Source organism: Haemaphysalis longicornis, unplaced genomic scaffold (assembly GCF_048455015.1).
Source record: "Haemaphysalis longicornis isolate Haplotype H1 unplaced genomic scaffold, Haemaphysalis longicornis Haplotype H1 scaffold_4, whole genome shotgun sequence".
Lineage (NCBI taxonomy): Eukaryota > Metazoa > Arthropoda > Arachnida > Ixodida > Ixodidae > Haemaphysalis > Haemaphysalis longicornis.
In genome coordinates, this window is record NW_027526361.1 from 108,355,000 (window position 1) to 108,382,642 (window position 27,643).

Below are 27,643 nucleotides of genomic sequence, written 5' to 3' on the forward strand. Positions count from 1 at the left end.
AGGAATTCGGGCGTAAACTGTGGATTCGGACAGCGCAGGACAGGAGCGGTTGGAGGTCAGTGTCAGAGGCCTTCGTCCTGCAGTGGACCTGCGGATGACGATGATGATGATGGTGATTTTACGTGTAGGTTTTGTCATGCAGGCCAATCCACTGTGAAGTCAGGTGCACTAGGGTGCGCTAACTTCCACGAGCCACACAATTTCGATGAGGGAGGTTGTCATTTTCTTGGTATTTTTCCGTAGCATGGACAACCACGATCTCACAAAACTTTGTGTTCATAACTGAGACTGTAAACAAAACTACTTATTGCTATTAGAATGAAATGACACCTTAGTGCTAATATCGAATTCTTCTAAGTGCACGATAATCATCCAATCAAATCAAACGCGAGATCGATCATTCATCAATCCAAGCTACGATGCGAGTCGTAATTTTCTGGTCACATGGTGGTTAGACTTTAATTTAAAACATGAAAGCCTTGTGCGCGTTCGCCACAGTGAGGACGGCGAAAGGCGCAGTGAAAACGAAGAGGATGATTACCGATATATTATTACTTATTTGCGGTGAATTTCACTTATGATAGTCATGCATATAACGGAGAGCATTAAAACGAAAGCAATTATTTTACTTTCTCAATTTTCAGGGCTGGCGCAAGTCAGTGGAGCCTGCAGTTTTCACAAAACGGCCCTCGTGGAAGACATGGCCCGAACGTTCAGCAGCGTTCACGTGGCTGCTCACGAGTTAGGACATCTGTGAGTATAGTACAGCTGATCTCATTGTGTAAAATTTGACCTGCCTTAGTTCTTTTTTCAGAAACCTTTGACACTGCGCATTTTTCAGTTCTTAAAAACTGCTACCGCACTAGCGTTACAGTCTGTTAATAAAACTTAGTTAAAGACTAAAAGAGTCCTTGGAACAGAACATGAGTCTGTTGCGGGTTCTGAAAACTCTTTTTATTGTTCCAGCAGTTAAAGCGTGTCCTATTTGTTTTGGAAAGTGTTAAGCATTTCCTGGGAGTTCACAAGACAATTGTTTCCGTTAGAAAGAGAAATTCGTGAGCTGATCTTCAACCTCGTCTGGCGCTCAGGAATTACTGCCAATTCTCTGACTCCCTGACGTTGTGGTCGTGCTCGTGAAACGGAAAAAATCGCTAAGCGTAGCAAGAAAACAGACCTGTGCCCCTAATGTCTGCCTAGGGGTAGCTCTTCGAGATTGGCATCCTGATGCATCGCCAAGAGCGGATTGTCCGGGCTACTGGAGCTATTTCCAAGAACAGGCGGGATTTCGCCAACTCCCCGGCACTGCTGAGAGCCCCGCTGATAATGCATCGGCCCCGGCGAAGGTCGAACACACGGAGAAGGTTTCATTTATTGCTTCGGTGGACATTGAGTCTGCATTTGACCGCCCACCACACCTCAACATCAAGGTGGGCTAGAGCGCTTCTCGTGTCATTGAAAGAATGCGGAACTACATTTTGGCTTTCCTAACGTGTCGCCTGCTCAAATGTAGGGTGGGGCAACATCCTTAGCACTTTAAGAACTGTGCCAAAATGCCCAGAAGTGCGGTACTAAGTTCGCTTCTCTTCCATCTTATACTCGCCGGCCTGCATGACAGCATACCAGTAGGCCTGGAGTTTTTTTCGCATTTCAATTTATGCTGTCGAATTTGCACAGTGAACCCGGAGACCAAAACGCTGCAGCAGCCGAATCAGAAAATCCCAACAAAGAGCACCAAACGCGGTTTCGTAATATACCATGGTGACTAGACGACGGCTTTCATCGATCAAGCATGAAACAATGTTGTTCCACCCCAACCCAAGAGCATGGTTTTGAACTTTCTTTTTGGAAGTACATGGATAACAGCCCCGGTGAAAGCTATGCGCCATGAAGCTGTGAGCCATGTCTCTGCCTCGCTATTGCCTATCGTCTCACTGGGGGTTTCGTAATTACATGTCTAATAGGACAATACAGTCGTGTTCTGAACTCTTGGCTAAAGGACGCGGGCGCTCACATACGTGGGCCTCGTCGAATCTTCGCATCTAAATGAGGTCATTGTGTGCACCGCAGACCTTTACGCTATTCCTCGTGTCACCGTCAAGTGTACACGGTAGAGGAAACTGGATACCGAGCACACGAATGCACTATGGACCTTTTTTTGGCTTGCCATGCTCGTCGCACTTCACGAGAGCCCTGGCTGAATTAGGAGCATAACCCCTAGTAATCCTGGAAAACCATCAGCTGGAACGTACGGAAATGAAGGACGGTCGAGAGAAACAGCTGAAGGTTTTCCAGCGATGATGAACCAACTCGCCCAATCCCAAGCAATACCCTAGTAATCCGTTCCCTACAGCGAGTCGTCAACCACGTGGAGCTGCTATATAAGGCTCCACAGAGACCCTCTCGCAAGGCTATGAGAAACGCCCCTCTCGTGCATGGATCTGATTGTTTGTACCTTAGAAACGGGGATCGTCCTTCCCCTATTTATTTCTTCGTGCTTCCTCTCCCCACCTGCAGGGTGAGATAATTATATCGGCCACTCTTCCAAACCGGGTATTGTTGCGACTTGCGGGGTCAGATCCCACCGCCGACGCCAATTGTTGGGACTCCGGGGTGTTTCACCAGAATCGCCCAGGCGGTAATGGCTCATGAAGTCGCGTGCCCGGACACGCCTGCTCGTTTCCGCTAAAGTCACTTGGAGGTGAAAGGCACGGTTCACGCAGGGTTGATGAACCGCTGTATTCAATGCGGATTGACACGTGGCGCAAGCCGATACCCACGAACGCGCTAGTTAGCGTGAGGTCCGTGCTATAGGTGCGACGGGTCCGAAGCCCGGTCATAACAGCATCGAGAAGGACCACTCCAAGGTGTGAAATGAGTCATGAAGCAGCGGCTTGATTGGAGAAGCTTGCAGAACTCCCACTGCTATTTACTGTTAGATCCATTCTACCAGACCAAGAAACGGCAGCTGCAGCAGCCATCGCGCTATTTTAACTCCATCAAGAGAATACCGACTGCCAGCAGCTCCGAAACGAACGATATCGCAGGCTTCCACTGGACTGCGAGTATTATTAGGGTTTGGGAGCTAACTGTTGTCAATCGGAAAATAACCATACTCTCGGAATCAGGGGCGATCCGCCCCAGGGTCGACTGGGCCCACCGCAGATGTCTTGTTGTGCAGTTTTAGCTGAAAGATGGTCAGCTTCCGAACTTAAAGACTTCAAATAAACCTGCAATGAATCCCTGCTCACGTGTGCACAGAAAAAAGGAATAGGCTGATAGCGTAGCCGATAGAGCGCATCATAGATAAGCAAAGCGATCAGGTCTTGGGCGTGCACCCTTGCCCACTAGTTGCATCAGGCAAAACCCTCGCCGGCTTCTTCCCTCGTCTTAACGCTCTAAGAGGAAAAAAGGTTGAAATCAGCTTCGTGTAAGACGTACTCTCCCTCACATGTTTGAAAATATTTTCGGAAAATGTGGCTCTTCTTGAAACAGTCGTACCCGAAAAATGAAGCGAATGTCACAAGCTAAACCAACAAAGCTCATTTAATTGCTTGAAATTCATATATTAACTCAAAATAAGCTTAATTTCTGATGTTTTGAAGTTACAAATATATAGGTGAGTAAAAAATAGGCGGATCCCACTTCTAGATGGGAATCAATGTAAAGGAAGCCTAATAGTGACGTTTGAATCGTGAATAATATCAGTGTTCGGAACTGCGTAACAGGTTTGAAGCAGCGTCGTTTAAAATGATTGCATGGCTGTCTTGGCATGGCTGGGTTGAGGCGAAACTACGTGCGGAATTTTTGTTCTGCATCGCGCTTCTGCGAGTATTTCTCTCGATGCTAGTCGTCTCTCATTGCCACTACGCGTTGTCGCCTTGACGTGCGTCTTCGAGCCAGCATACCCAGCCTACATTAGTGGTCGGCGCCCCGTTTCTGCTGTAGGCAATCTTAACGTAGCACCTGTTAGTAATATATACGGGCCGTTCCTGCTACAATTCATTGGGGCCAAAATATAAAACGATATACCTCTTGAAATAAAATAAACAAAAAGGTTTCATTACAGCATGAATTTACACTTGCATAAAGAAACCGACTACAAATGAACGTGATCAAACGCGTGTGGAGCCTTTGCTACTTAACGGTTTATTCCGTATTCTTACACACTTTATATTATGTACAAGCCTCATTAAACCACATTAATTTTATTTCGAGGCCCGCACGAGGTTTCAGTTGGCTGTACATTGTTACGATGGTGCCATCCGACCGCTGACAACCCGTTGCCGCACGCGGGAGGGCGTACCCGAGCCGAGGTCCGTCGCCTCCGACATGCGTGTGGTAGCGTGGTGAAGCGAGCGGCCAGCCAATGTTGCTGCCTCGAAGAAGACCAGAATCCGTAGGCAAGCTTAACTTGTTTACTTCATTGCGAGAGATGGGTGAAGCCAGACAAGAGCAATGCCCCGACGGGCGAGGTTACAGTACAGGACTCGAGCAAAGTGACAGCATTGATTCACTGCTCAATCAGGAATGAACTACAGCGCTTGGAGGGGTCGTATTTATACCCAAAGTGCTAAAGGTCAAATAAGCGTTCCCTCTAGATTGTGCACACGACACGAACGGCACAGACACACACAACGCTCTTTCCAGAGTTCGCGAGCGGTCGGTAGTAGCGACGCAAGCTGAGTCAGAGAGAAGGGAGAGAGGAGGTCCACGCAGCGGTTCCGCGTTCTTCGGACCAGTTGAAGCACGCCTCGTCTGCCAACGCCGAAGTGTGAATCGCGCCGATAGCGAGGCGCCAGCTATGCAGGCATGTCGCAGATTGTTTTCCGTCGGTTCCAAGTGTGAGTCACCGACAGGGAGGCCTGCTCGAAAGGCCCGCGTAGTGGAGGCTTCGCCGCACTGCCGAGGAGAATTGCACAAAGCGCTGCGGCGGGCTGATTCGTGACAACATGTATTGCTAATATATTTTATATATGTTCCAGCATCTTTTGTTTTGTATATGTATCAATGTATATTGCTTCAGTGCCCATGTTCTTCTTGGGTAGTTGGAGTATAAGCCTGCCTACCTGTATATATAGATATATATATATATATATATATATATATATATATATATATATATATATATATATTGTGAGCTTTGTTTGAGGCTACAGCCTGTATGCCACCATAGGTAGCAATTGCCCACTATCATCACCACCGGCTTGAGGTGATAACTTCTTCATTTCCTGTACAAACTCATCATCATCGACGAGCCCGCTTCTTCAGAGATCATCATCAGTGCTGGGGCCTGATCGCCATCTGGCGTTCTAGTCGACTCGCCTCCGAATAAAGGAGCTACGAAGCCACGGTCTGGTCGCCTGCTATCTACGGCCTCACAAGTGGTGGAGGTGCAACTCGGTCCCGACCTGTACCTCTCCTTCGACACCCCTGGAGCTCCGTTCCGGTCGCCGCTTGCCCTCGGGACCAATGCCCATGTCGCAAGATACTCCCAGTGGCGCTGTCTCAGCGCCCCTGCAGTGCATCGTGACCAGCCCCCAGCGCGACCCGCCCCACTTCTATGGTCTTCGGGGAGAAGACGTGGAGGAGTGGCTGGACAGTTACACCCGCGTCAGCCAGTTCAATAGGTGGGATGATCACAACAAACTGTTGAACGTTGGCTTCTCTCTTAAGCAAGTCGCTGAGACATGGTATTTAAACCACCGACACGACTTTGCCGACTGGGCTGGCTTCACTACGGAGCTGCGAAAGATTTTTGGCTCCACTAAAGCTCGGAGCGACAACGCAAAGAGGATACTGGATGTCCGCAAGCAGCAAGCTAACGAGACCTATACCTCGTACATCGAAGATGTTCTAGCACTGTGCCGCCGCGTCGACAATGATATGCAGGAGTCCGACCGTGTCCGTCACATTCTGAAGGGGATCGGCGAGTTCGCGTTCAACGCACTTGTCCTTCAGAACCTGGACACTGTATCTGACGTGATCTCTACCTGTCAGCGTCTCGACGAACGTCAGTCGATCCGCCTTCCACGGGACATGGCGTCTACTCATCATCTCGGAGACGAACAACAACTTCGTGCGATGATTCGCGCTATAGTTCGCGAGGAAATGTAGGCGACGTCTCTCACTGCACACATGGTGTCCCCTCAACATCTCCTGCTCCTGGCCTTCGCGAGATGGTTAAAGAGGAGCTTGCCGCCATGCCGGTGCTATTGCCTCCTGTTCATCCTGTGGCTCCTTCAACGCCGTCTTACTCTGAGGTCGCTGGACGGACACCCCTGCCGCTGTCCCCACTCACGGCTCACCCGTCGTCTGGCTATGTGGCGGCCATGCCTCGTGTGCCGAGCTCGCCGCCCTACTTTCCGGCCCGCCGCGGGGGAGGTTGTTGGAACTTTATATCCGCGAGGACAAAGAAGTGATCGCAGATGGTAGTAGACGAGAACGACGAGGAACGATGGCGGCGATCGGACGTATTGTGTGTGTATTCTAATGTAAATACAGTTCTTTTCCTTTACCGGAGGCGTTGTAGTCGCGACAAAGAGGGGGCATTAGTGTGAGCTTTGTTTGAGGCTACAGCCTGTATGCCACCATAGGTAGTAATTGCCCACTATCATCACCACCGGCTTGAGGTGATAACTTCTTCATTTCCTGTACAAACTCATCATCATCGACGAGCCCGCTTCTTCAGAGATCATCATCAGTGCTGGGGCCTGATCGCCATCTGGCGTTCTAGTCGACTCGCCTCCGAATAAAGGAGCTACGAAGCCACGGTCTGGTCGCCTGCTATCTACGGCCTCACAATATATATATATATATATATATATATATATATATATATATATATATATATATATATATATATAGATTGTAACGAAGAGTATGAGCGGACGCCCCAGAGCAAGTAGAACTAACGCAGCGCTATCCGCCTATGCGGGTATGCGGTGCATCGGTGTAAGAAGACGAAGCAGAAGAACGCTCGGCGTCTCGGCTCGCGGAACCCTGCTCTCGGCTCTTGTGTGTGCACGTCTCGACCGTGAATAAACCCCTCTCTAAGCGGCTACCCAGGAGTCGGCTATCTCCTTTACAAGTGGTGGAGGTGCTGGGTATTTTCTCGGGATTTCTCGACGCATCTCGTACGCCTAGACCAAATACTGACGTGCATGTCAGCAGCAGGACTCCAACTAAATTTAAAAAAATGTCACTTTGGTGCTCGGCAGCTGATCATCCTCGGCCACATCGTTAGCAAGGATGGAATCCTTCCCGATCCAGCTAAGCTCCGTGCGGTGGCGGAATTCCCAAAACCTACCACGCAGAAGGGTCTTCGCAGCTTCCTCGGCCTGTGCTCTTATTTCGGCCGCTTCATCCACAACTTTGCATTTACCAGCGCTCCGTTAACTCAGCTCCGCGGTGGCGACAATGGCCTCTCAGCGTGGTCACCGGCTTGCGACGACGCGTTTGCCACACTACGCCGTCTGTTGACATCTCCGCCCATCTTCAGGCATTTCAACCCCACGGCCCCGACGGAAATCCACACTGACGCCAGCGGCATCGGGTTGGGAGGAGTCCTAGCCCAGCCTCTCGGGCACTTAGGCGCCAAGCATCTCACTTTGCCATTCATAACAACGTGTTGTATCGACGCAGCTATCACTCCGACGGACGCAAGTGGCTTCTCCTCATCCTCCGCCCCTTGTGCTCAGAAATATGTGCTTCTTTTCACAGTGAGCCTCATTGCGCCCACGCCAGTGTCCTAAAGACCTACCGACGTCTTCGACTCCGCTACTACTGGCGTGGCATGTACACCTTTCTGCACCAGTACGTTCGCTCTTGCACACACTGTCAACGCCGTAATTCCCCGCCTCAGCGTTCGTCCAGCCCCATGCAACCGTTACCTTGTCCAATGAGACCATTCGACCGCATCGGAATTGATCTGTATGGCCCTCTCTCCTGCACCGCGACTGGCAACCGCTGGGTCATCGTAGCTGTTGACCATCTTACCCGGTACGCTGAGACTGCTGCGTTACCCGCTGCTACGGCCTGCGACGTTGCGTCCTTCCTTCTTCGCCAGGAATATGCGTCCGGGGATTGTCCGGATGCATATTCCTCTGGCGTCGTGGCCCTAACCAGCGCTAGCCTTTGGCTATTGAATCCAACACTGTTCTTGAGTATGTCCTGCAAAAAATGAATAAAGCTTCAATCAACGAATCAATTAATCAATCAGCATTAGCGAAGACGTTCCTGCTCTCCGTGACACTTCTTTCAACCCTTTATTTCTCGGATGCTGCGGGGACGTTTCGAGAAATTTTCCTGGGGCGTGTTCACATGCTCCGTTTGCAGATTTTTCCAGCCCGTTCTTCAGAAGCCCGCCGCAAGTTCATGGCAACGCAGAAACTGACAAATGCTCCTTCAATCCCCCACTCCGTGGCTGCAGTGAACTATGCAGCCACTCACTATGCAGTGAACTATGCAGCCACTATGCAGTGAACTATGCAGTGAACGGAGCCCAGTGCGCCGTGTAGGGGTCTTGTGAGAAACCTAGGATGCTCCTTCGGGTCACCGTGGTGCATTCGGCCACGAAGCAGCAGCAGCAGCTACAGCAGCGCCTATAAAAGCTGCGAGTGAGCAAATAAAATTTCCCTATAAAACTAATACGGGCAGATCGAATAAGCAACTATCCTCTTCCAATTAATAGTCCATGGCTTTTCAAACACGTTGTTTTATACAAAAAAATTGCTGACGTCCTTGCAAAACTTTTTTCTTTCCATAACCCCTGTCCTAGCGCGGCATCCAACCAGAATACTATTAATACCGTCTTCTTTTTGCAGTCTGGGGTCACTGCATGATGGCTCGAAACCCACGGCATTGATTACGAAGAGTGGGATCGATCCGTCATCCTGTCCAGCCGACGAAAAACACATTATGGCTCCGTATGCAGGCACCTATATGAAGCCTGTTTTTTCCTACTGCACCACCACCCAAGTTGTGTTCTTTGTATTGTAAGTGTGCCCCACCTTCCTGTTTCCTAAAAGTCTTCGACAGCATTTAAACATCCCCTAAACACAACCGAGTTAGAGCATTACTTAACAGATTCCCCGTTAATTTTCTTTCAAAGTGGCGAAAAGAAAAAGAGCAAGAAAATTGTTGGCGAACGTCGCCGGAGAAATTTTAGTCTCACAAGCTTATGCCTTTCCGCGCGATAAGCAGTGAACTGGCTCCCCACGGTGGCTCAGTGGCGACGGCGTTGTGCTTCTGTCGCCGTAGTACAAAACTACGAGATCTAGGCCATGTGGCAATATTTGACGTGCTGCTAAATTATGACACACACACACGGGCGTTTTTGTCGCCTCCAGCAGAAAAACACCTGCTGCGGCTGAAATTGAACAGCCCTATTTCGGCTTAGTAGCAGAACGCCTGAGCCACTTAGCAACCGTGGCGGGTCTGTCCATTCTTTACTTCGTCCGTGTCTCCCACTTTTTGTGCAATTATATTTTTGCTAAGCAATATCCGTACTGGTAAGCAGTATACAAAGAAATATATTACCCTGCGCTGGGTCGTCTCTGTACCGTATTCATTTGAATACGTTAGAATTCGCGGAAGTAGGCTGAAACTTGATCACCAGAGCATGTCTTTAAAGCTTTGACTGTCAGCCTTCTTAAGAACGCCGTAACCTTGCCTGCAATATATCAACAGGCATGTAGTAGGGATAGGTATTATACCCCGCTGAAATGCTCTAAAGTTTTTTCATCCCAGTTTACATTACTGATAAGGGGGTCTAGAACCTACAGCAGCCATTATGAAACTTCACGGATCCGGTTAGGCGTTAACATTTAAAGCTGATACCACGCTGATTACCGGGGTCCGGGTACAGCACTTACTATTTTAATAAGAGGAGAGCATACACGATGTTATTTCTCCCATGTAAGCATCCAGCAGCAACTCAAAACACCTCCTCTGAATGTTGCGCTTGTTATTCATATAACTGCCAGTATAAGTGCATCACTCATTCAGGCTTTATAATCTTTATTGTAAATACTATGCGACCTGCTTGTTGAATAACAGCAGTTTCGAGAAATCTTGGTGTTCGTTACTTACTTAACCAAAAAAAGGCTTAGGCTCTAAACCTTCTCATGGAATGACACAAAATGAGTTTAGCCTCTCTTTAGTCTCTCGATGTTGAATAAAAAGATAAAATGTTTCTTGTTTTATTGTTTTAGGACTGGCCAAGGCCGTTGCCTAACCACAACTGTATCAAGGAGAACTAGAATAGTTACTATTAGCGACATACATCGGACAAGACCTTCACCAGAATCGTTTTGCCGACAACAATACCACGACGTCAGCAACGTTTATTTTCAGGACGTAAGTATATTCCGAAATCCGCCGACCATGTTTCCTTAACTTTTACTTTTCTTCAAACAGCGCCTTACGTGACTCGAGACTCATTAAGACGAAAGCCTTGAATGTCACACTGAGCTCAAAAGCCGGTGTCCGGCTTCCGTAACCCAAGGACCCTTCCTTCAGGGTCGTTCCTGCAGCCCTAGGCGTGCTTTAACACGAGGGGATCTACAGCGAGAGCAACGACTATTTCGGAGCTATTCCATACCAGGAGACATTTCATAACGGGACCAGTCGGCAATGAAATTCCCAATTGTCGCCAACACTTCCATTATACGGCGGCAGGAATCAGCAGCGGCGCCCAGGCGTAGGAAACAGATTAAAACCACCCGAAAGCAGTGAGGTGCTTCGCAAAACAAATTGTCTGAAATGTGGGAAGATTACAAAGCCGTTCGGCAGCGTGCGGCGAAAGCAGGGCGTCTCAGGCGTTCAACTAGCCATAAATGCTTTCGCATTTACAACCAACTAGAAGGGATGTAGCTGAGAAGAACTTCTTGCTGGGCTAGTTGGTGAATAGATGCCATGATTTGAAGCGCAACAAAAACACACGGACGAAGAACAGTGTAGACGAGACGGGCGCTAACTTCCAACTACTTTTATTCGGCTACGCATGTGCTTATATCACTAGGAAAAAAGACGGCGAGAAAGAAGGAGCGTGCACATATACAGATGATAACAAAACCAGATATGTCTACAGTACTTTTTTCACAAAAACCATTTCGCTACTATACAGAGCAATCGAGGTATCACTTATATAGTCATTCGCCCTCTCCCTGATATAAAACGCTTCGGCTAATTCCCTCGCAGCCCTGTTCTTGCTTTTGTTCAGTATTTTTATATCTTGAAACCGTGCCTCGGAACCGCAGACACGAGAATGGGTGGGCAAATGTGCTCCATTATCTTTTTCAAGGGGCAATTCATGTTCCTTGGCTCTCTCGTTGACGCACCGGCCCGTTTGGCCAACGTTAGACCTTCTGTAAGATAGCGGGATTTCATATACAACACCGACTGCACAGTCGATATAGCAATTTGCGTTTTTTTTTTTTCCCACATTCCTTCTTCCTGCGTTCACCCGATATGCGCGAGCACAGGCGTGCAAGTTAAACGGGGCAGAGAACGCAAGGTTGATCCCGTATCTTTCGGCGACCTTCTTCATGTTGTGGGACACTCTGTGCATGTACGGCATGACATCCGTTTTCTGCGGACTGGAGGTATCTTTGGCCTTCGCTCCTTTCACTTTTTTGAGCAACGTTTTCGCCACAGCGACAATGACAGTGCCAGGGAAACCGGCCGAGTGAAGCCTGCCTACCTGATTGAGAAAACTGTCCTGCATCTTGTGAGCACACGATTTTTTTAATGCAGATTCCAGAGTCAGTGAAGCGATTGCCCTTTTCACTGTTTTCGAATGTGCGATTCATAGGTCAGCAGTTCTTTCTGAGCGCATTGTACCACCAACAAACATGGTCTTCAGAAAACCTCATGGTAATGTCTAAAAACTGTAATTCATTGACAACAGGTACTTCGTGGGTAAAAGCTAGGCCTTTCCCGTGTCGATTAAAAAACTCTAAAATCTTCCCTACCGTGCCAAGGTGCGTTTCCGGGGTTAGTTTCTTTAAAATCACTAAAAAATCATCAACATATCTAAAAACGGTAAGAACAAGATTAGAGTCCAGAATTCCACTGGAATGTCGGTTGCCAATTTCATGGTACTGCTCAAGTTTTATCTGAATTCCAATTTATTTCTTTAAACGGAAAGCACTACCTACAACGTCGTGGCATTTGTATCGGGTCCTGTGTAGCGCCGGTTCTGTGTAACATATTTTTAAGCAATCTAGACGGAACCATTAATGATGCTCTTGACTCTAATCTTGTTCTTACTGTTTTTAGATATGTTGGTGCTTTTTTAGTGATTTTAAAGAAACTAACCCCGGAAACGCACCTTGGCATGGTAGGGAAGATTTTAGAGCTTTTTAATCTTTAAGCTTTTTAGGAAAAGAAACACTTTCTGGACAGTATAAACTCCCACTAAGAATAAGGCACCGTCCCGTCATCTTAGAAGCAGTCCCTGTTAACCGTACTACGCAAGCCGGGTAAAAAATCTGACCTTGAAAATCCCCGCCCAATCTCTCTAACCTCATGCCTGGGAAACACCATGGAAAGGGTGGTCCTCAATCGACTTGAGGCCTATTTTGAGTCTAGGATTTCGTTCCCCCTCAAAAAATTGGTTTTTACAAGGGTGCGACTACCCAAGACCTGTTTTTCCTCCTAGCACAGGACTTAGTCTAGGAGTTCTTTCCCTTTCAACAAATTGGTTTTTGCAAGGGTGTGTCAACCCAAGACCTGTTTTTCCTCCTAGCACACGACTTTGACCCTCCTCCTCCTTCCCAGATACAGACCTGGATGTCCGTAAAGCATTCGATAACCTTGCCCATGATCCTGTCCTAAATATACTTGCCTCTACCAGCTGTGGGCCAAAGATGTACGGTTACATCGCTGCATTTCTGCGCGACCGCACGGCCAAGTTCTGTCTCCCTGATTCGGTATCCGATCCTTTTGCCATCACGCGTGGTGCTCCACAGGGTGCTATACTCTCACCCACCCTTTTTAACCCCGAAATGGCGCCCCTGTCTCGTATTCTAGCATCGATCCCGAACCTCAAACATACATTCTACACAGACGACCTTACTTTTTGCTGCACATCTGGGTCTCCTGGGTCAGTGCAGGACACCGTGCAGCAAAGTGTCGATGCAGTCACTACGTATCTCGACACAGTAGGTCAGTTTCCCGCACATAAAAAGTCTCAATTTCTGCTCCAGGCAGAAATCGCTATCAGCGCCAACACAACCACCTCATCCCTCTCACAATGGTGGGCCACCCCATCCCTCGCGTCATATCCTGCCGAATTCTTGGACTTTATATCGATGAGTCATTAATCAGGCTAATCTGGCTACAACAGTTAAAGTTCGCCATCAGCTTCCGCATCTAGTGCGCCGCATTGTCAACAAGCACGCGGGGCTACATGAGGGTCTAATTAGCAGTTCGTACATCCCTTAGCTCTCAGTAAAATTCTTTATACAATTCCTTTTCTCTCTGTGACTTGTCACCAAAGACATCAGATTGAGTTTGCGCTTGATACACTGTATAAGACCACCTTCAAGGGTCCCATAAATACGTCCACTCAGCGCCTATACTCTACGGGGCTGTTCTTGCCCCTGGGAAATATTATACAACATAAAGACCGGCAAATGGCGCGTCCTTCTAGTACAAAACAAGGACACTAGATCTTTAACCAAGTTGCTCTCAGACCTTTTAACCTCCTTATTATCACCTGTCATGCACCCCTCCCAGATTACCTCAGGATAGCTCCCATCCCAAAAAACGTTGCAACTGATACCAATCCAGGGAGACCGTGTGCTCGCGTTGTACATCATGTCCATCCTATTGATTCTACGATCGTCTACACGGATGCATCACGGACGCATGTCGGAGCTGCCGCCTATTTCATCGCAAGGTGCAATGAAGTAGCCACACATACCCTTCGTCCTTTCTTTAATCTTCCACCTACAGTGACTCTAGAGACCCTTCCAATAATCTTCAGTATTCAGCACCCCTCCTTAGCACCCCCAAACCCCTCAGGATATACCATATACACTGATTCAATGCAAGCTATCAGCGCCATTCACATTGGTAGGATTCCTGAAGAACTGCAGTATGATCTACGCAAAGCCTTAACAAAGTCCCCACACTGTCACACTGAGGTGGATTCCTGGTCACGCTGGAATCCCAGGCAATGAGGTAGTCCATAGCCTCGCGCGCGAACTTCTGCACCGGGTGCCTGAAATTCCCTGGCCTTATCCGCCGACGTGGGACCCTACTATCCACTACAATCAAGAAAGAAACCTTCACTAGAAGAACATCACAGAAACTCTTCGTACACATCCTGTTCCAGACAAAAGTCTAACCACCACGCAATTACGCATTCTTCGACGCATACAGTTAAATACCCTCCATACACCTGCTCGTTCCTTTCTCTAACGTCTCCGACACTCACCAGCATGTCCCAATTGCCCCGAACCGTACGCTAATCTGGAACACTGCATTTGATGCTGCCCCTTTGCAATTCAATCCCCACATTTTCCCCACCCTCCTCCTTCAACGTGGCGGACTTGGCTAGCCTCGGGCCAGCTCACGGACCAGTTGGTGTTGGTGAACCTGGACTGGGACATTCTCGACGCTTGATGTTGCGTTTGAATAAAGTTTTTTCCTCCAGCTCCTCCTTCCCCCGTTGGTACTAGACGCTGATCTTACGTGGTAATTACTGTAAGATGTTTGTTGGGGATTACTCGTAAGATTTTGTTGTTTACAGCAGAGCGCAGGCACGCGTTCGATCAGTCGATGCTGGTCGAAAAGAGCAAAAGTCGACTATGAGCTATTGGTTGGTGGCTGGCGCTCATACGCCAAAAGCCTGCGTGTGTCTAACTCGTTTTTTTTTTAATGTGCTGCATGCGCTCAACGGCCGCAATGTAATCCGGTTAATCCAGAAGTACGACCCCCACATGTTATCACTTGTAGTGATGGTTGAACGCGGGTTGCAGGAAATGTACATGAGAGAGAGAGAGAGAGCGAGAATAAACGTTTATTTAAATCAACAGGGGGGATTGTGCTGAAGCTTGAAGGAGGCGTCCTCAGCCCAGGATGCCTTGAGCGCGGACAGCATCGACAGCCCTTTCAGCCAGCCGAAGCTGGTCGTCCAGGCTGGTGCTCGCCAAGGCGTTCTCCCAAAGCTCGACAGTGGAAAGTTGCAGGTTGGGAGGAATCAGAGGAGATTGGTCACATCCTCCGACCATATGGCGTAGCGTGCCGGGTTCTCCGCAAAATCGGCAAAGCGGGGAGTTCTGTCGGTCGAAAAGGTGAAGCCGGATAGGATGGGGGAATGTATTAGTCTGGAGAGCACGTAAATGACGTTCGTGCTCTCGGGGTAGAGATTTGTGTGGGGGAGCGAGTGTCTGACGCGACAGCCTGTAGTGCTGCGTGATCTCGGCGTAAGAGGTCAAGGGCTGCATGCGCTCGGGTTTGGGAACGCTGCTCTCGGCGCCCGCTCGGTGGGTCAATTCTCGAGCGATGGCGTCCGCCGCCTCGTTACCAGGGATACCGAGATGTGCGGGAGCCCATACAATCCTGATTAGCCTCTTCAGGGGCTGCTGCTGAATGATGCGTAGAGTTTTTGTGTGAAGGCGTCCCCTAGCGAAATTCCGACAAGCCTGCTGCGAGTCGGTGACAATGACCGCTGCATTAGTTTGTACGACGGCGAGGGCGATTGCTACTTCCTCTGCTTGTATAGTATTGTCGCCGGCAAGCGAGAGGCTGCAACGGGGCTTGTTTTCGACGACTACGGTGGAAACCGCCGCGGACCTACCCGGATACGACGCCGCGTCCGTGTACGCTGTTGTTGGTTTATTGCCATAGATCTTGTATATGGCTTTTGCTCTGGCTTCCCTCCTGTCGACGTGGTACACGGGGTGCATATTACGGGGCAGGGGGTTTACCGTGATGTTTTTACGGACTTCGTGCGGTAGGTTTCCCGTGAGTGCAGGCGGGTGGTCGAGTGGAGCCGAGAGCTTCAGGCGTGAGAGGATCGCCCTCCCCGTTTCCGTAACCCCCAGCCTCGCTCTTTGGTAGGTTAGATGAGCCTCAATTAGCTCCTCGGCAGTGTTGTGAATGCCGAGCCGAAGAAGTCTTTCGGTGGAGGTGGAGACCGGAAGTCCGAGTGCTTGTTTATAGGCCTTGCGGATCATCGTGTTGACCTTCTGTGTCTCGGTGATGTTGAGCAGAGCGTATGGCAACACGTATATAATCCTCGACACGACAAAGGCCTGGACGAGCCGAAGTAGGTCCACCTCTCCCATGCCACGGGTTTTCGTGCCTGTCTTCTTCACGACCGAACTTTACTTGCAGCATTTCCTTCTATCTCTCTATCAATGTTTTTTGCTCTCTCACAGTTGTCCCCGTAACATCCTGAATTCACCCTCAGATCTGTGTAGTCATCCCAATCTGTCGTAGCAAGGCCTGGCGCCTGCAGGGCCGACCTCACCGGTTCCCAATAAAGAGCTCCCCTGCCCTTGCCAATCTTTCTTTTCTCTCTCTCTCTCTCTCTCTCTCTCTCTCTCTCTCTCTCTCTCTCTCTCTCTCTCTCTCTGCGTGCAATTTTTCAAACCTATAGGGCACGGCTTTGAAATTTTGTGTGCTTTCTTGGTCTCTAGAATTCATTTTCAATCAGCTTGTATCTTTCTTGCTTCTGAAAGCTTTTGTAAACCATCGCGGACAAATTCAGGCTCCGCAAATATTTGGTAACTTATAGTATTTTACGCAACGCTCAAACATAGACTGCTCGCTTTTTACATCAGCGGCAACATAAATTGCATTTCAAAATTCCAAACTTATTTCACAAGTGGAACAATAACTGAAATATTATTGCAGCCCACTGACCCAGATTCCCCGAACCGGCTGGAGAAGTGCATGGTCACATGCAGAGATCCGTCGAGACATTACTTTGAATTACTGGCCGACGCACCTGATGGATTAGAGTGTGACAAAGGCACTGGAAAGGTAAGTCCGCATAGGGCCCTTGCCATTTTCCTGCTGGATGTACAAAAGTAACCCATCTACAATGTACTTCTTTTTCAGATATGCATTAACAGAGTTTGCACGACGTTTAACGAAGGACCATTGCAAACATTTGGAAATGATGCTGAACTGACTATCGGACAAACGAATAATAATTAACGGTACAGAAGTGCTATTCCCTGCCAACTTCCTACGTATAGTTACTACGAGAAACGTATCTTTCTATTGATATAAAGCTCATTATGTTTAACAAAGAAATAAAGATATTCTAATTGTTTATATATTCAGGCCAATTACTTCAGTTAAGCACAACCCAATCCCACGTAATGAAGCATGGGCAAGCAAGATACAATATGCTGTGGGACCACCGTCATATCCATGTAATTTCAGCCGGTTTACGTCATTATGCTAGATTAGGACTACTGGCATGTAACTAAACGTCCCCGCACAAACCATATACATTTCAATTAAGAAGGTGTATACGGTTGGGACGCCTCCCAAATAACACACGCCAATGAAGGAATGTTTTCGCGCCCCCTGTCACTTATTTGTTGGATTTGTGATTGATTGTCGCCTTGGCTCCTCATCCATCTCGTCCGTTGTGCACACGTCCCAAACCAGCCGCAGCTTGCTAGCCCGCTCAGATGCTTGCTTCTTTGCTCGAACAGTTCCGTGATTGCTTGTGGGAACGTATAGTCGAAAGGTCATGTTCGCGATCATTCACCCGACTGCTTTTTCTGAGCAAACTAAACTGCCACTTTTTGGGAGCAGGTGTCACCGTGCAAAACATGTCAAATTAAGAAGGTTTGACGCTAGTTTCTGTTCTTTAAATTTTTGGAGTTCAATCTCGGCTCATCGGGGGCCACAGATTGTAAGGTGAAAGCTTTATACGTCTAATCGAACGCGAAAAGTGACCGTCTTCGTCAACACGAATGGCACCAAAATGGCCGTCCCTTTAGAATAAATAATAAGTGGTTGGGCAATTCGGTAGTCGGCAGTGGAACACATTATAGCTCTAGGGTTTATTTAATTAAAATATACCGCAAGACCATTGAAGGGCCCAAGCAGGAGGGGCATCACAAGAAAAAAAACGTTTAGGCGCAATACACATGGTACATTGATCAAAATAGTTTGAACAAATACAGGAATGCAATTAAGAATAGGCGAGAACACGAGCAGCGCTTATCCCGTGCTCTCTCTCAGTCTTCGTGAACCTTCGTAATGTTTTCCACAGCGTGCTATATCGCGAGACGTTGGAAAACGAACGTCCCGGCGTGTGCTATAAGCGCACGCTCACCACCGAAGTCGCACATCGTTCAAAGCATGGCCGCGGAAAGCTCTGATACTTGGAAGGCCGCGCTCTGGGAAAGAAAAAAACAGTGTAGGAGGAGAGTAGGCCGCTGCTGCACGTGCAACCCACTCCGCCTTAAGGGGTGAATGTACCAAACCAGGGCCAACCAGTGGCTCCTGGCGATGGCAAGCAAAGGGAACAAACTTCCAAGGGTGCTGTTCAGGGAACTCATCAAGTAGGGACGGGAGCAGCCGGAAAGTTCGACAGAAAGTACCCCAGCAGATAAACAGGAGGTCAAATAGGCTTTCGGCTTAAGAATTGTAAAAAAGGTCTAAGCATCTGCCATAATTTTAACCTACTAAACAAAATGACGTCGCAACAAAATGGCGTTGCCGAGTCCAGTAATGCGGTCTGTCCTGGCATTTAAAGGCGATTTGGGCCGTCCTGCTTTTAAAGCGAACAGAAATGACATCTTCCGGAGAAGATTCACTTTGGTTCTGGCGGTCATTGCCTCTCCCCGTGTTTTAAGACAGGTTGTTACAGTACTTGACCATTGGAAGTACCTTTTGCCTGTGGTGTTAGTGGCCCCTGCTTGCGTTCCTTCGCACAAAAATTACACCATCTTCCCGTAGTGGAACCCTGAGTAGTATGCAAAGCAACCATGGGGTCGATTCAAGTGCCCATTAGCTTTCAGTTCATCGTTGAGCCTATGACTGTTTCGCATACTACTCAGGGTTCCCCTACGGGAAGATGGTGTAATTTTATTAGATGCGACGGGGTTCATCATCATCATCATCATCATCATCACCAGCCTATCTACGCCCACTGCAGGGCAAAGGCCTCTCCCATTATTCTCCAATTACCTCAGTCCTGTGCCAACTGTGACCAATTTATCCCCGCAAACTTCTTGATCTCATCTGCCCATCTAACTTTCTGCCGCCCCCTGCAACGCTTGCCTTCTCTAGGGATCCACTCTGTTACCCTTAATGACCAGCGGTTATCTTGCCTTCGCATTACATGCCCTGCCCACGTCCATTTCTTCTTCTTAATTTCTACTAGTATGTCTTTAACACCAGTTTGCTCCCTGACCCACTCCACCCTCTTCTTGTCCCTTAATGTTACACCTATCATTTTCCGCTCCATTGCACGCTCAGTCGTTCTCAATTTAAGTTGAACCCTCTTAGTGAGCCTCCAGGTTTCTGCCCCGTAGGTGAGTACCGGTAAGATGCAGCTGTCATACACTTTCTTCTTCAGCGACAATGGTAGGCTGCTATTCATTATATGAGAATGTCTGCCATATGCACCCCACCCCCTTCTTATCCTTCTAATTATCTCCGCCTCATGGTTGGGATCTGGGGTCACAACTTGGCCTAAGTAGATATATTCGCTTACCACTTCCACTGCCTCGCCACCCATCTCAAACCGCTGTGCTGTCCCGAGGTTATTGATCATTACTTTATTTTTCTGCATATTAATTTTCAGGCCCACGGTTCTACTCTGTTCGTCCAGTGCGGAAAGCATGCTTTGCAATTCGTCCCCCGAGTTACTTAGCAAGGCAACGTCATCAGCAAATCTGAGGTTACTGAGGTATTCTCCATTAACCCTTACTCCCACCTGTTCCCAATCCAACGTTCTGAATACTTCTTGTAAACATGCTGTGAATAACATTGGAGAGACTGTGTCTCCTTGTCTGACACCCTTCCTTATAAGTATTTTACTCCTCTCTTTATGGAGGATGATGGTATCTGTAGACCCATTATAGATATCCTCTAGTATTCTTACATAATGCTCATCTGCCTCCTGGTTCCGTAATGCCTGAATTACTGCTAGGGTTTCGACCGAGTCAAATGCTTTCTCATAATCTATGAAGGCTATATATAGGGGTTCAGTATACTCAGCGCACTTCTCTATCACCTCATTGATCGTGTGAATATGGTCCATTATTGAATACCCTTTACGGAACCCTGCTTGTTCTTTAGGTTGACTGAAATCTAAGGTTGCAGAAATTCTGTTAGCCTTTACCTTGGTAAGTACCTTGTAGACGACTGACAGTAAGCTGATCGGCCTGTAATTTTTCAAGTGCTTCATGTCTCCTTTATTATGTATTAGAATGATGTTCGCGTTCTTCCAAGATTCCGGCACACTTGCGGTCATTAGGCATTGCGTATATGCGTATACAGGTTTGCCAGTTTTTCAAGTACAATTTCTCCGCCATCATTCAAGAAGTCTGCTGTTATCTGATCCTCACCAGGTGCTTTGCCACCTTTCGTTTCTTTCAAAGCCTTCCTTACTTCTTCGGTCATTACTGGTGGGATGTCTATCTCCTCTGAACTACTGTTTCGTTCGGCATTATCCTGGATGTCCCAGCTACTGTACAGGTCCCTATAGAACTCCTCGGCCACTGTGACTGTTTTATCCCTATTTGTGATGACATTGCCTTGCTTATCTTTAAGTGCATAATCTGATTTTTTCCTTGCGCCAAGACGCCTCTTCACTGCTTTCAGGCAACCTCCGTTCTTTGCGGGGTTATGTCCCTCCTTTGTCGTTGTTGCGCCGTCCACACCCCCACCGCGCATGCTCGTCTTGCTGAACGCCCGGTGGTGTCTTACCCTTTAATGCCTCTTGGAGCGACAGTGTTGCCGGTGTCTTCCTGGGCCGGCCCGAGATGAGCCGAGCATGCGCAGTGGGGGTGTGGACGGTGCCACAACAAGGGAGGGACATAGCCCCGACCATGAGATGCTAGAGCGATAGTGTTGACGGTGTCTTCCTGGGCCGGCACGAGATGAGCACGCTTCCCCTTAAAGGGCTCCTGGAGCGGCAGTATTGCCGGTGTCTTCCTGGGCCGCGGATGGATGGACGACGGACGACGGAAGACGGAGCCGAGAGCAAGAGATGCTTTGCATCTAATATCTTTCATCAGCTTCCCGCTTTCGCATTCAAAGCCTTCACACTGTACGTTCGGGTACTTCACATTTTCGAATGGTATTCAGAGAACGAGGAAATTTCTTTAGGGGCGATGAAAACCACAAAATTTCAATACACTGGGTGTTCGGGGGCATGGGAACAGTTTCAAAGTAATTATTTTGGACGTCGATTAATCCCATGAGTCACAAATGCGGCCATTTGAATAAAAAACTAGAAACCGTTATGTACTATTTGCATGATAACCACGAGGAAGTGAAAGCATGCAAAGGGCTGCAGAGCGTCATAGCAGGTTATCGCTCTGGACGTGTTAACTTAGTCTTTGTCCGTTCAAGTCATTGTTCTAAAAGATTTTTTTAATTTTTTTTTTAAGACTATGCACGACAACCTGAGCTGGAATTTCTGTTCAGCAGAAGCGATGGTGTAAACATGAAAAGGAGACATCAAATAATCTTGTTACAAACAGGTCCCTGAAATTTGGAAATGGCGCCGTAAATGGCAGGGGGAAGCACTGCTAAACATTAAGTATTTGCAGTTCATACTGTAAAAGATGTACGGCTAAGTGTATTAAGCTCTATATAGCCAGTGAGATTCTTATGAGGGTGGTGACGTATTGACCCACTCATTTCACACTAAACGAATGCGCCATAATAATATATTAAATTGCAAGCCATTTAGAATGTAGCGCACGACGAATTTTTGGACCTTGACAAGTTCTCTAATTCTTAAAAACAACGGAGTACATTGCAAACAATGTCTGGGCTTTCTAACGCGAAGGTGTTTTATGCCGGGGTAATGAAACCTCACCGATGTCATATCTGTCACGGAAATGACATCACCAGAAAAAGTTCCATTGGCGTAGCGGCGCCATAATTCGAGCACACGGTAAGTTCGGCCGCAATGAGAGGTGTGAAACGCTCTGCCAACTGGGCCATGAAGTTATGCCCGGATAGCTGTACGAACGCTCCTTCTGTCCTTCCCTCTAACTTCTCCATTCAGATGGTGCTGCTGTCTCGGAGAGGTGAAGCAAAGTAGTGCGTCATGACGCTAATAAGCGCCGATAGTTGGAGCCTCGATAGGGCAGCGTACAGCGGCGGAAGCTGTTGTGTAATGCGTCCGCCGCTTATGTGGAACGCCGCTCAGCTTGTGGAACGCCGCCGCCACGTTCCACAAGCTGAGCCCGCCGCAACACAAGTGTCTGGCGTACACGCCACGGAGCAAAACCGATGGGGCCTAACTTTGTCGAAGCGTCCCGCCTGCAGGAGGTCGCTCGCCAAGCGCACCCACAAGAATGCTGCCGACCCGCATATCATGCTCCTATCGCTGTAGCGGACCGTGACTTCGCCAAACGATTCGCTGTCAATCCGTTCGGTTTCGCTTGCACGGTTTGCGAGTGCCGGGGGTTACTTGTCTTTACGCAACGCTCCGCCACGTGTAATCGAGTGTCTAATGTTGATGCGTCTAACGGTGCCATACCGACGAAATATAAATAGCGATGTGCAAGTTCATATCGATCCACAATAACATTCAAATGCTTCTGTGAAGGCACATTTTACTTTCGTGTTTTACCGATTCCTAGGAAAGAAACATCAACCACCTGTTTTAGCGATGAAATTACTCATAAGAACATAGCTCCTAATTTTAAATAATCCAGCATGGCGGAATTTCGCCAACGGACCAGCTTCTACCCGACAGACCAGCTTGCAGCAGCTTCTATAACTTTGCGAGAATGTACTATCAGCGTCAAATGAAACGCGAACACGAAAATATGAACCTGAACACACAAATAGCGCGATTTATTTCCAGGCAAGACAAAACGGCGCGTGGCTTAGTTAAAAAACGAAGTTGGGAAAAGTGGATTTCCAAACATACGAATAGCATGCCATTATATGAACTCTACGAACAGTATTTTTCGAGTTTGCATGTTCTGGTTCATATTTTCGTGTTCGCGTTTCATTTGACGCCGATTGTACTCTAATGTTGTGCCAACGGCATAGGAGACTTGAGAGCTGAGACACGTGGCCAGGGGTCATGCGTACGTAATGAACCCTTTATCCTCCTCAGCGCAGTCAGCGCTATAATGGGACTTCGGGGAACAAGGTTCATCTGTAAGACGTCCTGGGAGTGCGCATGGACGGGAGGGCAAGAAAGAGCCGTTGATGGCGGTCGCCTTCCAGCAGACATGCAGCCACCGGCTCCCGCCGCAATGATTGCAGTTTTTTACGCGTCAAGCTTCCGCAAGAGTTGCGTCGCAGACGCACTATTTGTCGCACGACTCGGTGTGGAATTTCGCCGTGTGGAGGGGTGACAATACTTATGCATACCATGACGCCTGTGCTCCTCGAGGGCCGATGGAACATGCTCCCGCGTTTTACTTCCTTTCTCCTGTTTGGACCACACAATCTGGGAAAGAGGATAAACTTATGGCAAAGGTCAAGGCAGGGGGGTCAAAACTGGTCAATCACGTCTGCAGCGCTGCGCGCATTTTGCTCGAAGTTGATGAATTTGTAAGACTTTCAGCTCAGGACTGGGCTGTAGCCTTTCAAAACAATCATCGAGTCCCTGTGCAGTGTACGTGAAACACTGTATAGGGCGCAACTTTGTAACAGTCGACCGCTAAGACAAGAATGTTCTGTCACACACATTTTAAATAACTGCTTGTACATTACTAACACTGTTTGCTTTTCTGTCTTATCACAACGTCTTCGCCTTCTGGTCACCGGCTCCCCCGCCATCGCCACCGAGTACCAAGCGCGACGGGTTCCTTCGCAAAGAAAACTAACCCCAAATCATCAACGGTACTTCTTTCCTGCTTTATGAAATGTTCGTACCATCGCTTCAAAGTTCAAAGTTTGTTTATTCAACATTGTAATCTCGTACAAAGTTGAAATAATAAGGGCAGAAACAAAAAGCTGCTAAACTTGACAGGGTTTCTGCACCGTTTTTTTACATGGAAAAGGACAGCAGAAAAATGGATACAAATAAAAATGCACATAAGCAATCATACGTACACTCGAATATACATATATAATAAGAAAGTAGATACGGACACACATTACATATACATAAACCCACTTAAAATATTACAACTATTTGTTTGATGTACCTGCAGCACTCTATACCCGGTGGAGTGGTAGGTACTAATGCACATCCATACCAAGTGGAAGAACAAATAACCTGTGTAGTAAAACATACAGCCACAGAAATAATGGGCCCATGTAACAAACTAAAGGAACACCTTTTCGGTGAACGACAAAAAAAACAAATTGCATTATAGGAAATGTTTCCGAGAGAAATCCTATAAATGGAAGAATTTCTAAAACCGCCCTTCGAATCCTCCAGCAAAACCCTCCTCGAAGAAATGTGACTATCGTCTGGACACCTGCCCACTCCAGTCTTCGTGGAAACCTCGTCGCTCACACGAGTGCCCGAGAATTAGCCGGCCGGGCTCCACAAGAAGATCAGCAGAGGGTTAACCAGCCGTTAGTCACGTACAGAGATATTACGCAACATTATAGGCTTTCCCGACAGATATACCCGCCAGGCCATAAATCCCTCACAAAAGAGCAAGAAACCTCACTTAGGCAGCTACAGACGAATACTTTTCCGCACCCTACTAGGCTCCACGCTATATTCCCTACAATATATACATCCACTTGCCCTCACTGTGGAGAGCTCTCAACCTTATATCACATGGTGTGGGCTTGCCAACACAATAAGAATATAGACACAATAGAAAATCCAACTTTAGAGCAGTGGGAGCGAGAGCTTGCCAGCTCAGATCCTGATCGTCAGCTTCGGCTCATCGAGAGGGCGAAGGCGGCAGCAAGCTCTTCTGGGGTCCTGGACTGAGGACTCCACTCACAGCGCTCTTATTTTATATGAATAAAAGTTTTCCTCCTCCTCCTCCATTCAAAAGAATATAATTGCGGTGTGCATGGCTGTAACAATTTTATTAGTGTTATAAGCAAATACCCATTTCTATGAAGTGTCATTTCCATTTTCTTGGGGAGATAATATTTATGTCAATAGTTTTGCTTGCTAAATTATTTAAGAGACTGGGTATACAGTACAGTAGCCTGCGCAATTCATGGTTTGTACGTGAGAAAGGAGTCATCGAAGGATTTTTATGTCTGATATTATACAGAACTTTCAAAAGTGGTGTAAGGTTGGATAAAGTCAGGAAACATTTGTTCTTTTAACGGACAGCCTTTTTGTATTTCATCCGAAGATTGTAATTATATAAGCTCAGCAGAGGTAACACCTTAAATTCTGAAAAACGTTCTGCAGTGTGTGCGTCGTATGAAATGTTTACAATAAGGTGAAGCGCTTTCCTTTGGAGTGTGTAAAAATAATTTAGTGATATTTGCTTGAGATGAGCTGCCCCATACAAGATGGCAGTAATTTAGGGGGGGGGGTGATGGAGGGGGAGGGCGTTATATAGAAGCCGTTTTGTTTTGGTGGGGATAACATGTCGCAGTCTGGAAAGAATACCGCAAGCCTTAGCCAAGCTTCCTCCTACGCGTTGAACGTGTGTATCGCAAAATAAATGTTCATTGAAGGTTACTCCCAGGGTTTTGACTTCTTTTACAACTTCTGCGTTCGCGGATCCAACGTATAGGTTAAAATCTGAAGTAATGTTTGTTTGTGCAGTAGGGAATAGTACAGCTTTCGTTTTTCTTATGTTTATTTCTATACCTCACACCACTTCAACAAATTCTAATGGTCGTATTAACCGAGTTCGAAAGTTCATTCAGGTCATCCGACCGAATAAAGAGGCTGGAATCGTCAGCGTAGACAACATAATGGGAACATTCAGTAATATTGAATATATCATTTATAAAAATATTAAATAAAACAGGCCTGGGAATGCTACCTTGTGGAACTCCCCTGTTACGATCCTTAGCGAAGAATTAGTTCCTTTGATCCTGACCCATTGTTTCCTGAAATTCAAAAAAAAAAGACTTTATAAGTTCTAGAGTAACGCCACGAAAACCGTAGTGTTCTAGCTTAGTTAACATAATTTCATGGTTTATCCTGTCAAAATCTTTCGACAAATCGATAAACATGCCCAAACAAATTTTTTTTGTTTTCGAATCCAGTAAGTATGTGTTCTTTTTGAGTTAGCAAGGTGAGTTTTGTAGACATACCTCTTCGGAAGCCAAACTGATTCGGTGATATAATGCAATGTTTCTCACAGAAAGTTACAATGCGGTTACAAATTACTTTTTCCGATGCTTTCGACATTACAGGCAATATAGAAATAGGTCGATAACTTCAAAATTCATTTTTGTTCCCAGATTTAAACAAGACCGTAACTAAGGCGTGCTGCATATTTTCGGAAAAGCACCCGTGGGTAAAGATAGGTTAAACATATGTCAAAGAATGGGCACCAACAGGTCAAGTAGAAATTCTAGCTGTTTTATTCCAAGGTCATCAATGCCGCGCGCTGTGCTATTCTTTATGGTCATGAAGACTGAATAAACCTCAGAGGGAGTAGTTGGCTTGAAAAAAAAACCGAGTAACTCTTTAGTGCACCAATAAACTGTTTCGAACCGTTTTTGTTAAGACACGCACTAAGGTTGTAAAATATGTATTGAAACTGTTCGCCAGCTCGACACCCTGTAAGGTTCCATCACTGATTAATAATTCAAGTTTTTCAGTCTGCATTGACCCACGGTTTAGGAGCTTGTTTCTTTCACGCCATATGACGTCATTACGGGAGCTAGAAAAAATATTCTCAAAGTAAGTTTCCTTCGCCTTACGCAGGAACTTCGACACGAAATTGCGATACTTCTTAAAAGTTTTGAAATCATCCGGTTTGTTTGTTTTAATGAACTTCAAAAAAAGGGAGTTTTTCATTCTAATAATTTCAAGGCATTCATTTGTCAACCACGGTTTCCCTATTTTTTTAGATGTTCGTACTGTCTTCAGGTAAAAGCAGTTATGATAAACTTTTTTAAGACTATGCATAAACGTGTCATAGGCATCATCGGCACTGTTTAATTGGAATACTGTGTTCCAGATTATTGTTTTTATTTCCTTTCGGAACTTTACTAGATTTATGGCACTCGTGTCTTGCATAGTGATTGCGGATCAGCTTTTACTTTTCCGAGTGTTTTGTTGCGCTTATGAAACATGTAGATGGGAAAATGATCGTTCAAGTACGACATAATAGTCCTAGATACTATACTATCAGACATGTTATTAATCACAAACAAGTCTAAAAGGCTTTCAGAGTGGCAGGTGATACGCGTAGGCTGCGTAATCACATTCTTTCATAAAAAGGATTCGAGTAGTAAAAGCAAATCTTGAGATATTTTTGTGCACTGCAAAAGATCAATATTGCAATATTGCAACCTACATATAGTAATACTAAATCTAGGTTGTTCAGACACACACAAAAAAAGCAGC

General features: G+C 47.0%; 1 protein-coding gene across 1 annotated transcript in view; it reads left to right on the plus strand.

Annotated features, from left to right (window-relative positions):
• The window catches only part of LOC144179248 (venom metalloproteinase antarease-like TtrivMP_A), a 51,829-nt gene extending 34,534 nt beyond the window's left edge, over positions 1-17,295 (plus strand). Inside the window, exons 10-14 of the mRNA XM_077707536.1 lie at positions 645-753; positions 8,823-8,993; positions 10,212-10,356; positions 16,870-16,998; positions 17,077-17,295. Coding sequence (XP_077563662.1) covers positions 645-753; positions 8,823-8,993; positions 10,212-10,356; positions 16,870-16,998; positions 17,077-17,175 — 653 coding nt within the window. The 3' untranslated portion in view covers positions 17,176-17,295. The remainder of the gene's footprint in view (positions 1-644; positions 754-8,822; positions 8,994-10,211; positions 10,357-16,869; positions 16,999-17,076) is intronic.
• The last annotated feature ends 10,348 nt before the right edge of the window (positions 17,296-27,643 follow it).